At 35.9% G+C, this 15028-nt stretch overlaps 2 protein-coding genes and 1 long non-coding RNA gene across 4 annotated transcripts in view; 1 reads left to right on the forward strand and 2 right to left on the reverse strand.

Moving 5' to 3' along the window:
- Window positions 1–3623: 3623 nt before the first annotated feature.
- LOC106927093 (T-cell acute lymphocytic leukemia protein 1 homolog) lies at window positions 3624–5566 on the reverse strand. Its single transcript, XM_015002413.2, has 3 exons — window positions 4923–5566; window positions 4699–4760; window positions 3624–4170 (listed from the first exon to the last, which is right to left on the reverse strand). Exons 1-3 carry the CDS (start codon window positions 4976–4978, stop codon window positions 3773–3775), a joined length of 516 nt encoding a protein of 171 aa, XP_014857899.2. The 5' UTR covers window positions 4979–5566; the 3' UTR covers window positions 3624–3772.
- A 1542-nt stretch (window positions 5567–7108) lies between these two features.
- On the forward strand, window positions 7109–14925 carry LOC148159866 (uncharacterized). 2 transcript variants are annotated; one of them, XR_015762620.1, is made up of 4 exons: window positions 7109–7696; window positions 9340–9400; window positions 10530–10893; window positions 13588–14925. It is a non-coding gene; the product is annotated as an uncharacterized LOC148159866 (long non-coding RNA). The 2 variants fall into 2 exon arrangements; XR_015762621.1 differs by having other exon boundaries at window positions 9343–9400.
- efna2b (ephrin-A2b) overlaps window positions 13739–15028 on the reverse strand; it is a 91676-nt gene continuing 90386 nt past the window's right edge. Inside the window, exon 4 of the mRNA XM_088004714.1 lies at window positions 13739–13863. Within this exon, the coding sequence (XP_087860840.1) occupies window positions 13739–13863 (125 nt within the window). The remainder of the gene's footprint in view (window positions 13864–15028) is intronic.

A 15028-nucleotide genomic window follows, 5' to 3' on the forward strand; every position in this document is an offset into this window, starting at 1 on the left:
GTAAAAAGTTAAAAAAAAATTTTGTTGCTTTTTTATGATCAACAAATTAAACTTAGTACATAAACCTGCAGTGCTCTGTGATAATTAACATCTTTTCTATGTTCTTGTCCAGGAACAGCCGCCATGTTGTTGACGTTGGCGGCCATGTTGCTGAGGTCAGACACTGTTTTAGTTGGCAGATCCATAAACCTGAGGAAGGTGATCATTTCCACATGAATGCATCCATTTGTCACCATGACTGGATGCTGCGGTGTGAGAGGCAGCAACGTGTTTTCCCACAGTGAGGAACACACACACACACACACACACACACACACAGCCTGGGCCTGGTAACTAGCTGGTGATGAGTGGGCGTGCCGATGGCGGCTGATAAACATCTGAGGCGACGCAGAGAGACGATAAGGAGACGAAGGATCCCAGAGGAGCTGAGGGGCGTCTCAGTCACTGTGACAGAAGAAGTAAGTACACCCCATGATCCAGCAGCTGGAGGAAGTTAGAACTTATCGTTTATAATTTATTGGGATACATTTTAATTTATATTTGACATGATAAATTCAGATTAAAACTCTTCTTACTATCTGGACTGGTAGTTTTACCATTATCTCCCGTTTGTTCAAAGAAAGCATCAATAAATTACAAAACAATTTAACTAATTATTTTTCTTTTTGGGAAAAAAATACCTTCAGGAGTATTTTTTTAGTATACTTTATGTTTTACTTAAGCAACTTTATTATTACTAATTTGTTATTTGAGTAAAATTTGTGGATACTCGTCCCCAGGGGTGTTCAAAGTGTGGCCCGAGGGCCATTTGTGGCTCATGAATGATTTGGATCGGCCCCTGACCTCAAACCAATGAAAACAACCCCAAACTTTGAATTTGTCTGTTCTTCTTTTAATGAGGAAACAGAAACACCTCAAAGCCTTTTTATGTTTATATTTTTAAACATTTATAGAATTCATAAAAAAATTGTTTATCAAGCAGATCAGAAAAACAAAGCAAAAAAAAGAAATCACAATTAACTCATTTTACATTTTTAATTTAATGAAATTTGTGGTTTGCAGTTTAAATTTGCCAGTTTTGAGACAAGGAGTTGCAGTTTTTATTAAAGTTTCATAAGTCTTGAAAGAAATAACCAGAACAATTTTTATTTTACTTGATTTTATTATTTTGTCATTGTTATTTATGTCAATTAAAAATGCTAAATAATTGTCAGAACTTTGTGTTTTGGTCCCTCCCATGATGTAATTCTATAATATTAAATGATTATTGTTTTGATCAGTTACTCAGAACTTTTTACTAAATACTTTTTCACTTTTATTTGAGTAAAGTTTGAAGTAGTGCTACTTACGTTTTGCGTTAAAAACAGAATCCTGCGGTCCCTAAACGCAGCACAAACAGTAAATCTGGACATTCAGGACTTTGATTAAAGTATAATTACGTCAGACTGTCTGAAGCTGGAGCCTTTTCTCCTGAGGAGGTGGGAACCGCGGAGCAGCTAGCATCACACCGTCTCTCTCTGCCCCTCCGCTAATTGGAACACGCCCCTCCGCTCCTCTGGGGCCTGTTATCGACCTCCCACTGTCCGGCCCTCTGATTGGCTGAGATGCTTATCAGTCGTTAGCACCAGTCCGTCTATTCATTCCCAACTCTTCCTCTTTCTGATCCTCCGTCCTCCTTGACCTCTTCTTCTTTATTACAGATTAAAGGGAAGAGAAACTGAAAAGTATCAAACTTTTACTTTCAGACTGTTTTAAAATGATTAAAAACTAAAATTAAAATGATTATTAGTTTTTAGTCACATTTAAGTGTTTCATATCCTCAATCTGTGAAAATATCAAACTCAGATGTCAAATGATACGTTAATTTATTAAGAGGAAGACATTATCCTAAGCCGATCCGGCTTTCTAATCGCCTCCTGAACTAAATAACTGACAACGATGAACAAAAAGTGTTTCTGATAAAACGTAATGAGTTTTTTTTTATCTCTTTGGAAAAGTTTTTATCCACCTTTCTTTGCAGAATTGCTTTAATTCAGCAATAATTACAGGATTTTCAAGAATTACCGGCTAAACTTTGACTAGACCGTTCCAAAACCTGTTTTGTTTTGTTTGTTGCCTCTCAGAAGTGGACACACTGCATAACATGGACGCTTAAATTAAAATGAAATAAATGGAAAAATTAATATAAAAATCAGCTTCTCAATAGCTTCTTTTCATGCATTATACATAAATGGACATCTTGCATTTTATATTTTAATTTTCCTATTCTGTTGCAGCATTCTTTTAATCTGAGTATATTTTTAGTAACTATATTATTTCCCTAATTTTGTACATATGCCTCTACAGTTTGATTCTTATTTTTCTAAAAATTGTTTTTCTGTGAATATTCTTGCTCCTTTTTACTTTAACTTGCTGCTTTAACTCCTGAAAATTCTGTTGAACAATGACGGATATTTCTATTCTATTCTAGTAATCATAGGCGTTGTTCCTTTAAAATACGTGAAATAAAATCTGAATTATTTATTTTTGTTACATTAAAAGCAGATTAAACAGTTACTATAATGTTGTCCACTGGAAACCATCACTTATTTTTATTTGTGTTCATATAAACAGATTAAAAGCATCAAATCTTAACAGATTTTTCTAACTAACAATAAAAAGAAGAAACATGTTTTATACAGAAGTTAAAAGTTTAAAAGCAGAAAAAAGTTCCTTTAAAATGAAGGAAACTGAACCTGAGCAGAACTTCACATCCTCAACATGAAAACACAAATTTTCTACTGAAACAACAAAGACACTGTAAAAACACAAAGTCCCACAGAGTAGTTTTGGTCGGGTTGTAATGAAAATATCTCAGTAACTTAAAACTAACTTACAAGTCATTTGTCAGCCAGATGTTATTGATGGTTTTACGTAAATAAATCATTATTGTTGACGAAACAGTTCAAGTTACATTGACATTATTTCACTTAAAACATTTTTCCAATGTAAGTGAAATAATCTGCCAGTAGAACTTGAAAAATTTTTAATCGATATAAGTAATTATTTACTTTAAAAAAGCTCTTATATCGTCTTTAAGTTGCTTCTAAGTCAGTTTTCTATCTTATTTTAAGTGACTGAGATATTTGGACCAGAAAATGGACTAAAATTACTTGGTTGGATTTTGTGTTTTTGCAGTGTAGATGTGAATATCACATGGAGTCACTTCTTAAGGAATGTTTCTCTGAAACAAAACGTCGATGATGCTGATGATGATCGTCATCTTCATCTCTTTTAGAATAACTGTAATATTCAGGAACAATCTGCAAACATCACTGCGTTTCCATTGACAACGTTGTGACGCAACAACGTTTCTTAAATTAATTCACTTAAATCAAACACATTTAGAAAAAACTCACGTTTCTTAGGTGGGTTTTTTTTTGTCTGTCTCAAAATTGTTTCATTTCACAAAACAACAACAGAAACACTTTTTTTCTGCATCAGACGAGTCACATGACCAACAACAGGAAGTTACTACTGGAGGAAACAACAAAGCCGGCAGGAAGTGTACAATGGTGCAGCTTCCTGCGTGAACTAACTTATCCACATGTGATTTTAATTGCATTCCTTATTTCCACTGGAATTGTAAAATTTCGTTATTTCGACATTAGCGAAATGTTGCTAATGTTGAAATGTTATTTTTCCTACATTAGAGGAATATCGACAAAGTTTTGTGCACATTTCAAATGGAAACGCAGCTTTTGACATTAATAATTGCACCGAGCTGAAGTCTTTAACATAAAAACCAAACACCAGAACTGGTTTCCAGTTCAGCTTCCAGTATGGGAAGGGTTCGGCCGTCGGTGGGTTCTGATTGGCTGCTCAGCTGCACCTGGTGCAGGTAGAGCTGCTGCTCCAACACGCCGTCAGAGTCTCCGTCCTCTGAGCTCTGGGCCCAGCGGGGGGAGGGCGCCCCCTGCAGGCCGCCGTCCTCCTGGTCCACCAGCAGCCGGTCCAGGAAGTGGATGTAGCGCAGCGCGAGGCGCAGGATGTCGTTCTTGCTCAGCTTCCTGTCGGGGGGGTGAGTGGGAATGAGGCGCCGCAGCTCGGCGAACGCCCCGTTGACGTTCTGCTGCCGCCGGCGCTCCCGACTGTTGGTGAAGACCCGGCGGACGCCCAGGGGTCGCGACCCTGGGGCATAAAAGAGGATGAGTCAAGAGGAGCCCAGAAAACTTTCATTCACAGAGAAGGGGAGTAAAAAAGGTGGCCATAAAAATAGAGAAAATATATACATTTAATCAAGCTGAAATGATTAAGCGTGATTAATCGATGATTGAAGTAATTGTCAATTAATTTAGAAATCAATTAATCAACAACTGGAGTAAACTGACTATTTGCCCCTCCCCCCCGAAGGTCGAAAAGATCCAAAAGACGTTTCAGGACATACGGGAAAATAATGATGAATTCACAACATGACATCAATAAATTACATGTTTAAGTTTTTAATGGAAAAAAATGCTTTTCTACTAAAATATAAGAAACAAGAAAACTATAGAATAGCCAAAATATGGAGAGCAGGAGCCGATAATTGTTAGTAATAATAATAATAAAATATTAAGGAGGTCGTACATGCTCTTTGTTTCTGATGAACAGTTTGGTTTTCAAGCTAAATTTAATCTCAAAGGACAGAATAAAATAAACGGATGTCCGTGAACTCACCATCACTCGGGCTCGTCTCATCCGGACTTCCTCTCTGCTTCATTTTGCAGGAACCTGGATCTCTGCAAAATAAAAAACACGTTTATCAATCCGAATCATCATGAAAGAAATGTTACAAGAACCAAAAATGAAACTGAAAGTCAGAGGTTGCGTTAAATATTAAATCATATTATTTCCAGAGGAGAAGTTGTTTTTCATGGTTTTTGTTTGTTTGTTTTTCTCACCTGGTCTCGCGCAGCATTTCTGTCTCGTGGAGGATCCGCAGAAAGTCCGGCCTCATCTGAAGCTCCCGGTTCGTCTCTGCGTGTTTTTATGGAGACCCACGGACCCCCTGCGCGTCCCCTGGGGGGGCTGGCGTCGTTTCCACGCCGGTAATGGCGGCTTCATCAGGGGTAAAAACTCTGACACCCCCCGCCGGCCGGAAGCAGCACCCCTGGGACCTGCAGACCCCCCACCCCTCTGCAGACCCCTCCGTACTCCGTCACGACCTCCTGCATGTCGTGCCCCCGGTGCCCCCTTTCCCTCCTCCTCTCTCTACACGGGGTCAAAGGTCACAAGTGTTTATTTGCTCAATGAGAGCAGATACACTGCCCTCATTGCTGCAAGGATTCATATTTTACATTAAATTATTGTTTACAAGAAGAAATGGTCTCATAGTCAGATGAGCGCAGAGTTCCTGTAAGTTAAAGTAACAGTAGCTCTACTTCAACATATTTTTACATATTTTAAAAATGTTTTTTGGTAAAAAGTTTACTCAAGTACAACTGATCAAATTATCAAATAATATGTAAAATTTACATCATCAGATGGACCAAAATGGAAAGTTAAGTGGAATTTTTTTCAAGTTTAATTTTATTAAAAAAAACTTTAACAGAAACTGCAGGTGTGTCTGAGTCTGGTGAAGTTTTGGTTAAAACAAGTTTGTTTTTCATTCAGTGGGAAGAAAATACAGAGATTTGACTCAAGTAAAAGTAAAAATACTTCACAATAAAATTACTCTACTAAAGTAAGTACAGAGTAGTAAAAATACTTCACAATAAAATTACTCTACTAAAGTAAGTACAGAGTAGTAAAAATACTTCACAATAAAATTACTCTACTAAAGTAAGTACAGAGTAGTAAAAATACTTCACAATAAAATTACTCTACTAAAGTAAGTACAGAGTAGTAAAAATACTTCTAAAATATTTTTTTCAAAAATGTTACACAAGTAAATGTAACCAGTTACTAAACAATTCAGTAATTATTACATTAATTTAGCATCAATGCTAACCTCCTGACTTCTATGGTGGAAAATGTTATCAGATTTCATTATGACTTTTTTTTTTTTTTTTTACCAAAAAAATTTTTATTTTTCCACTGAACCCTGTTTTTTGATTATATAAACATATGTAATATTTTATGTTAATCACCTTAAATATTTTATTCCTAAAGTTCTTTTGGTTATTTTTTTGTTTGTTTGTTTGTTATTTTTTATCCAAAACTTTTACATTTCTAGTTTCAGAAGCAAAGTTGAATTTAACTGGACGCTAATCAGAAATAACATTTAACTCAATTATTTTAACACATTTTATATTTTAAATGATTGAAAAACAGGAAACAAACATCATAATGAAAATTTTAAGATTGAAAAATATATGGGATTCGTTTTTATGTTATTTTCTAATCTTCTTCAGAGCTCTCTGAGCCCGGCACAGCGCCCCCTGGCGGCCTCCACTCTGAAAATCACAGGCTACTTTGCTGATCAGTTATTGATCAGTCCAGGCTAAATTCTGCCATTTATGAGCACTTTGATCAGGTATTTAAAATCAATTTTGGATTTAGCCTGAAATTAATAATCAATACCCTGAAAAATGATCTGAAATCTACGTAGCAAGATTAGGGTCACTTTAAAAAGTCAATACAGTCTGACGTTTTTCTCAGAATTATGACTTTCATCTCATAATTTTGACCATTTCCCCCCCAGAATTTACTTTTTTTTGTACTTGATTTTCTTCCCAGAATTCGCCATTTTTTCCCCAATGGCTCTAATCCACTGGGGAAAACATCTTTGAGAAACTGCAGCCTGCAAACCAACCGCTGTTCAGGTGGCGCCACCTGCTGGCCGCGCGTCCACATGGCGACATGGAGGAGGAGAGCTACGGAGCTAAATTAGAGACATAAAAAAAGAAAAGAAAAAAAAAGAAAAACAATGACACTTAAAACGTTGTGAAGCTGGAAAGGAAACGTTTAACTAATAAAATGATTTGAAACTGAAAAATTGATGTGAAGAAGAAAAATGTTCAAAGCTGTTTTTTTTCAGATTCAATGTTTTTCAATTAATTTTTTTTATTCAGTTTCAAACTTTTTATCAGTTTCAAAATAATTTTTTTCAAATCTTTCTTTCAGTTTCAAGTTTTTTTTAAAGTTTCAAAACTTTTTAGTTTCAATCGCTTTTGATTCAAATATTTTGTATAATACTTTTTGTATCTCTATTCAAGAATTATTGACTTATCCAGACTTATTAATCTCACTGGAAAATCGCTTGTAAGTTATTTTTGTCTTATTTAACAGAACTAAAACATTTTCATTAGAAACTAAACAAGAATATTCTGTAAGTTTTGTTTTGTTTTGTTTGTTTGTTTTTTCAGTAAAAGGTTAGAAACCTTTTGAAAGAGGTGGCACAAAATATCGTTTTTTTCACGATTTTCTAATTTTCTCCCTCCGTGACGCAGCAGTGTTGAGTTGTAGTGATCCATTCCAACCAGCAGGTGGCAGCGTAACTTTAAGAATCGCCTGTAAGCGTCTGACCCGCAGACCGGAAATCTGTTCGCTGCTCAGTTTATTGAAGGAGTTCAAACTTTTCTCAGCCCTGATAGAGTCGGTTTGAATCAAATCAGTTTAATTTTATTGTTTTCTTCAGAGGCTGACTCAGCATTACTCTAACCATGACGGGTCATAAAACAAACAGGAAGGCGAGAAGATGAGAAGATCAACTTCCTGCTGCTTCCAAGACTGTGTGAGTAAACTTTTGTTGTTGTTGAAAGATTCAATGAATGATGGAAAATCAGGATAAAAGACTAAAATGCTAAATTTATTGGTTTACATGACGAAGACAAACAGCTTAAAACAAGTAAATTGACAAAAATATTTAGCTAATATTCTACTGATAATAAGACTGAAACGATTAATTATTATGAATCAGTTATTAAATAGTCAAATAATTTAGTAATCCATAATCGCTAGCTGGTGTATACTCAAAAAAGGCAATTTACTGAAAGAATAACACAAAAATATAGATATTTTGCATTTAAGATTAAAAAAAACTTTGTAATTATGTTTTTTCACAAAAACCCGGTTCAGACTCACTAAATGCATGTTATTGTATTTTAGAAAATGAATTGTTTTATTTGCATCTTTTAATGTATTTTGATATTGCTTAAATAAAAAATGTGCCTACTTCTTATCCGATTAATCACCAGAACAATCGATTACTAACATAATCATTAGTTGCAACCATAAATCTTTTAGTGGAAAATCTTCAGACATTTAAAGTGAAGAATCTGAGGAACCAGAATAATTGGACTTTTCTACTGGAGACGTCTAATCTTTAGTCTCAGCACTTTAGCAGAGTGATTATTTTATTTTAGATTAGAACCAGATCAATTCATATTAGTCTGAATATTTTAACATCACAAAATGAACAGATTTTCAGACTTCCTGTCGACACAGTTTTGCTCCTCCAGAGGAAATTCAGCTGGAGAAAAAATTCATTTCTGGTCATAAATTTTCATTTAAACTATAAATTATTTAGCAACTAAAGCCACAGACTGTGTGAATTTGTGCTGCTGCTTCTCAGGAGGTCTTTATAATGTTTTCTGGACATTATAGTATCAATATTTTCTGCTTTTTCATAAAAACAGAGACTACACTGCAAAAACACAAAATTCTGTATTCAAAGTTCTGTAGCTTTTTAGTGCAAATACTTATACACTGGAAATAAGACCAAATTAACTTATAAGTAACTTTTCTGCATCAATTATTTCTTAATATTGGTGAAAAAGTACAACAGATTATTTCACTTATAACAATATATTTTTTCCATGCTGTAAGTGAAATAATCTGTAGAACTTTTCCACCAGTATTAGGGAATTATTAACTTAAAATTAGCCCCGATATCTTTGTAAAAATGTACTTGTAAGTTAGAACTTATTTGAAGTTCAATAAAGAATTTGCACTAAAAAGCAGATAAAAATGTTCTAGTTAGATTTTGTTTTTGCAGTGCAGTCTATGAAAAAGAAAATCCTTATTTATGTTTTTTTTGAGTCATTTCTGAAGCTCTTTGCTGAATCTGAGCCTGAAAATCTTCACAATCAGAATAAAATCAATTAGAGGTTTAAAAAAATGTATCTGAATACTTTGTGTTGGAGCTGCAAGTAAAAGTACTCGATTACTTATAGTGTGAGTGTTCTGTGCTCTGATTGGCCGACGGCGGCGCGTTTCCTGGGCGCTGTGCCAAGCTCAGCTGGCCTCCAGGCGCTCTGGCTGACCTCATAATGAGATAATGATGACAATATGGCTGAACTGCGGCGCGCTGGACCGCTGCCACCTTCCCGCCTCTCGCTCAGTGTTCGGGTCTCTCTGTGTCTGGCTGATTCGCAGCAGCAGCGCGAGAAACTCTGGAGGAAGATCTGCAGATGTGAAACGACTCCACATGTCAGTGGTGAGTTCAGAGGAAAAACTTCCTGTTCCTTTGAGTCAAATTGATTTAGTTTCTCTCTGAACTTCTACAGCAGCTGCTCTTGTTATTTTGGTCTAAATGTTAAATTTAATGTTCAAACTGAGCTTCTCTCTGTTAATTTGTGTTCAGTTTGTCTTTTTAACTCATTTTAAAATTAACATAGTAATTTTTTAAACCTTTTTTATCATCAAATATTTTGTTCATTCATAAACTTTTAAAATTTAAAATATTTAAATTAATATTTATAAACTTTGTTTTGCCTAAAAATATTCCTTTATTCATATTTCTATTTTTTAGCCTTCCAAGCCTTTAATTCACATTTATGAACATTTTGTTTCCTAAAAATATTTTAATACATATGTATAAACTGTTTTAGATTCAAATATTTGCATAGCAATTTTTAAAGTTTTTTTTTATTATTATTTATTTTATTCTTTGCAAATTTTGTAAAAAAAAAAAAAAGGAAAATAACTATTTACAATCTAAAAGTTGTCTCTCAAGTGTTTTGATGAGAAAATATTTATTGTTGTAATAACCAAGAACATTTAAAGGAAGTTTGGACTTTAAACAACAACAACCCTTTTTTTAAAAATTAGCACAAGTCATTAGTCTAACATTTAAAAAAAATCTCCCTTTAGTGTTAAAAATTAAAATATTTTCATACTTTGCTGTGACTAATTTCAATATGTCAATATATTAATTATAAATCAGTTTCTGCCCACTTTATTTTTTCTATTTCAACTTAAATACAAAATAATTCAGACGAAGCTTTTTGAGTGGAACTTAAATCTTTTTATTAGCAGTGACTTTTTATCAAACACAGGTTCATATTGTAACATTTTCTCTCTGAAATATAATTTATTTCTCCTGCTCATGCAGCGCAGGCTAACACAAGGAGGCCTGTGACCTCTGACCTCTCTGGAGCCAATCAGATAAATGCTTTAACTTTACAACAGGACTTTATAAGCATCCAATAAGAAAATATAAAAAAACAGATTTTTTTTGTCTTTGAAAGAATAGAATATGGAGACATTTTGATGTAGAAAAACATTTCCTTCTTGAATACACTTAGCTTTATTTTCTGTAACTATTTCTCTTCTTTTACGTTTAGTGCCACAAAAAAACTAAATTCATTCACACAGAAATCAACGTTAACATGGCGAAAGAACCCACTGAACCAGAACCAGCAACAGAACCAGAACTCACAGGACGACAGCGACCAGAATGCATCGTGATTCAGGCAGGAACCAAACAGGAAATAAGACGACAACAAACATCAGACTTTACATCATATATGAGTAATCTCCTGGGTTTCAAAACTACATGGCAGAAAGGAAACGTTCGTTTTCAAAACGTTTTCGCCCGTCCTCCGTCACAGTGCCGCCGTTTGAGATACTGCATTTCCCAGCATGCCCCTGGCTCCTCCGCTCACAAGGACACACCTCCCTCCATCGGGGATGGAAGGACGTCATGAGGTGATGAAGACAACACAAAGTTTGGGGTTTTTCTGATGAAAGGCGTCACCACAAGGTGGCGCTGTTTCGCAGTCATTAAAAATTCAGCACCAGTGGGGGAGGGGGGAACGGGGGGGAGAAAAAGGCCATTTATATATTTGTACATTTGTATTTTTCGCAGGACATTCGGTTTTACTTTTTATTTACAACAAAATGACAAAATTTAGAAAATAAGAAGGAAGCTCCGCCTCTTTAAATCATCCGCCAGCTGCTGGCGGCGCAGCCCAAACCCGACTCCAAAGAAGCATCCAATAAAAAAGTTTAGCAAGTCTTTGGCAGGTTTTCAGGAAGGAAAGGCCGTCGACTGGGAAGGGCGCTGGCTGCTGCAGGGCTGGACGGTTTACACTCCGATTATTAACGATGACGATCACAGTCGGAGCCGAGCCACGACGTCCACAAACAGTCCACCAAGTCTGAGGAAGTTTAGATGCATCTCAACCAGAACCATCACAAAACTGCAATGGAAATCATGAGTCACATGATCAACAACTGGGTTTTACTACTGGAGGAAATGACAAAAGACGACAGGAAGTGTCCACCACAATTTCAAACTATGGTTTTGTCAGCGTTAGCAGAACATCGATGTTTTGCTGACATTTGTAGTGGAAACGCAGGTATTGTTTCTACTGACCTTAAAATTGTGCAAATTGGAATTAAGAAAATTTATTTGCTTAATTGGAAACACCAATTTCTGAAAAACTCCGGTTTTTTGATAAAAAGTTTTTTGCACCAAGGTGAGGTTGTTTCGAAAAACTCCAATGGAAACACTTTCTTTCTAATCACTGGAGCCACATGATCAACAACAGGATGTTACTACTGGCTGAAACGACAAAGAGGACGACAGGAAGTGTCCATTTAATAAAATTTTGAAATTGTAATTTGTCAACGTTAGCAGAATATCGACATTTTGCTGACATTTGTAAAGAAAACAGTTACTGAGAGCAACACACCTTTCAGCCCGTTATGGCTGACCGATGTGACTCATGAATATTTTAGTAACTTTGTGGTTTTGTTAATATTTGAATAACTTTGTGGTTTTTGCATTGATTTTGTTGCCGGTGGAAACCATGTCTCGCTGCGACTGCAATCATCAGTGATTGGAACATGGCCGTCTGTGGGTCGAGCCTTTCCCTGTTCACGCAGACCGGATGAAGTTCCCAGTGATGAGAGCTGGAGACGGTTTCAGTCTCTGATGGGTTTCTCAGGCTGACGCTGGACTCCACTGACCGCCAAGCTGCACAGGCAGAACCGAACCCCGTTTATTCATGAGGGATCCAAAAATAGCACATTTATCTAAATAACTACTCATTACCTATTTAAACATTGCTTCAATTTATCTCTCTTATTGCTGTAATTTTTAAGTATTGCAGATTAAAACAAAAAGATTTCATGTATCAAGGAGAAACTTCAGTATTTTGGGAAAGTTTTCCAGACCTGGATCGTTTGTTAAAGCTGTAGTGTCTAATGTGGCCACCAGGTGGCACTGCTAATCTCTAATGAAACCTTTAAACTGTTTTTAGCTGTTTGATGTGTCAGGAAATTAACATGTGTAGTTTAAAAAAAAATCAATTTTTTATTACTTCATAAATTTATTAAAACCAAACAAATTATTTTTTAAACATAATTCAGCACTAAGTCTTATTTGTGTAGCAAAAGTATTTTGGGAGAGATTTCAGCATAGAAAATATAAATTTGGTTAAATTTTCCTTCAGGTTCAGTAAATGAAGTTTCTGTTTAAAAAACACAGACCAGTTGGAGAAAGTTTGACTTTCTCATTACAGGTGACCTAGTCGGCTTCCTTGAACAGGTTGGGACAGATCTATGAATAAAACAAAATATGTTCTTTACATTTTCTGAACAAAATCATTCTTAGATGATGAAATTTTAGCTGTTTTAGGGCATCTTGTCTTTTTAAGTCCAAATAAGCTGCTGCTGGCCACGCCCCCAACTCAACGTTTACACTCGCATGTGAAAATGACTGCAAAATTATACAATCGTACATCTTTGAAAAGCAGAACTGGAGCCTCCTGCACAACCAACTAGAATGCATAAAGTAGTTTCTGAATGGGAAGTCAACAACAAAACACTTTGTCTTTTCCAGCAGCCATTGCACAATGCTAAAACCAGCTGGAGCTCCATTTGGGTTGCTAGGTAACGGCGAAATGCCCATCAAACGTAACTCAACATTCCAGAGATTTTTGAAACGGCTCATTTTCTAGACAACAAAAAACATGAACTTATTACCACAAAACTCCTGGCTGATTTTTTTTAAGCGCTTAAAACTGTTTCTAGAAATTGTTGAGACTCAAATGGAAGCATTGAAACGTGCAACATGTGAATTTTACATGATAGATCCCCTTTAAGGATTTTGCAAGATTTAGTTAGTTTTAATGGAAAAGAGTCAAACACATCGACGTTTCAAAATGTATTTTGTTTTAGGTGATTAACGACTTGTATGGCCTTAGCAGGGCTTATAGAACGGACGTACAAAACTTTGGCATCAACATGAAAATGAACAAAATGAGATTTTAAAAAAATGAATGGATTTTTTAAAGAGTTTTCTGAAATGCATAAAATCAATCCAGCCAGTTGTGAACATGGAGGTCAGTGGAGCCTCAGCGTTCAGATCTGAAACAGTTTTTACTTTTTTAACAGAAAAGTTGTCAGAAACTCCAGACGCAGCTCCTCCAACTGCCGGTCTCCGACTCCTCATCCACGTCCAGGAAAAGGTCGGAGGTCAGGGAGCAGGAGCTGCACTCGCTTCCCAAATCTGTCCCGGCAGCAGCAGGAGGGAGAGCAGGAGGTGCTACGAGGAGGCGAGGAGCAGGATGAGGAGGAGGGAGAGCAACATGGCGGACGGCAGAGCCAGGCTGCCGCCGCCGGTGGTGTCGTCCGTCAGGAAGGGCTCTGGAGATTCATAGATGGAGTCGTCTGAAAGAGACGCCACACAAACATTTAAATTAATGACGCACCGTCTGCACTTCTGATACCAATATCTGCACTTCTGATACCGATATCTGCACTTCTGATACCGATATCTGCACTTCTGATACCGATATCTGCACTTCTGATACCGATATCTGCACTTCTGATACCGATATCTGCACTTCTGATACCGATATCCGAGGGTCAGTATCGGCTGATACGATACAGAAAATCAGAGCTGAAATGACTTGAAACGCTTTTTTAAATAAAGTTTTACATTTACTCATAACTCTGCACCAGTACAGAAAAATACAACAAATAGCTTCACCAGCTTGGTGAAACATGTAAAAACAACTTTAATCTGTTCAGTCAGGAGTAAAACAGCCAATGTAAAAATAAAAAAGAAATTGAAACTGACAAAAACAATAAATTTAATATCTTGGTCAAACGTGTAAATATAAACGACAACAAACTTTTTAAATGGTTCATAAACTGAAATTAGGAATTTGAAATAAACCACAAGTCATAGAATTAGACTGAATAGATGGATTGAAACAGTCATTGATACCTAATATAGAATCTTGTTCAATATTGTGACAGATTCAGGTATTAATTTAATCTAATTTAAATCAGGTCCTGAAACATCCAGACGTTTCTGTTGAAGTCATTTTATTATTTCAAGTCATTCTTTCTTCCAATTCTACGGTTTTCATATCAGGACGATAAAAAATAGACGATTAATTTGATCAAACCAAGTGCAGAAAAACAGATAGAAAAGTTTGAGAAGCAACAAGTGAGCTGGCGTCAGCAGGGTGGTGAGCAGAAGTGAAACATTGAGTTTGAGTTCATATGTAAGGATAATAACCCCTGGCAGCAGCTGTACTGTTATTAAGCTGGGCTCACAATGTGCAATTATTACTGACAAATTATGGATGTCCATGTTTATGAATGAAGTTTATCCAGATCTGCTTTCCTGCTTAGCTTTGCAGAGTCTATCCAACTTTCTGCTAAACTTCTATTGCGCTAATTTTGTAAACTTTCAGTTGAATAAAGTTTGATGTCTGTTGAGGTTTTGGTTAACTGTTAAAAATTCTTCAAGTTGTGTAACATTTATGTTCATGCTCTTATTTTGAAGTCTGTTCATGCAGCAGTTCCATTCCCTCTGTTGAAA

Source organism: Poecilia mexicana, unplaced genomic scaffold, assembly GCF_051168715.1.
Source record: "Poecilia mexicana isolate PSO_F unplaced genomic scaffold, ASM5116871v1 scaffold_4, whole genome shotgun sequence".
NCBI classification, from domain to species: Eukaryota; Metazoa; Chordata; class Actinopteri; order Cyprinodontiformes; family Poeciliidae; genus Poecilia; species Poecilia mexicana.

What these genes read in the sequence shown, in the direction of transcription:
- LOC106927093 (XM_015002413.2), bottom strand. Translation starts at nt 4,978, where the DNA reads ATGAGGCCGGACTTTCTGCGGATCCTCCACGAGACAGAAATGCTGCGC. An exon ending in GAAATGCTGCGCGAGACCAG is followed by an intron (nt 4,761 to 4,922) that starts GTGAGAAAAACA and finishes TTTATTTTGCAG; the next exon opens with AGATCCAGGTTCCTGCAAAA. An exon ending in TGAGACGAGCCCGAGTGATG is followed by an intron (nt 4,171 to 4,698) that starts GTGAGTTCACGG and finishes TTTATGCCCCAG; the next exon opens with GGTCGCGACCCCTGGGCGTC.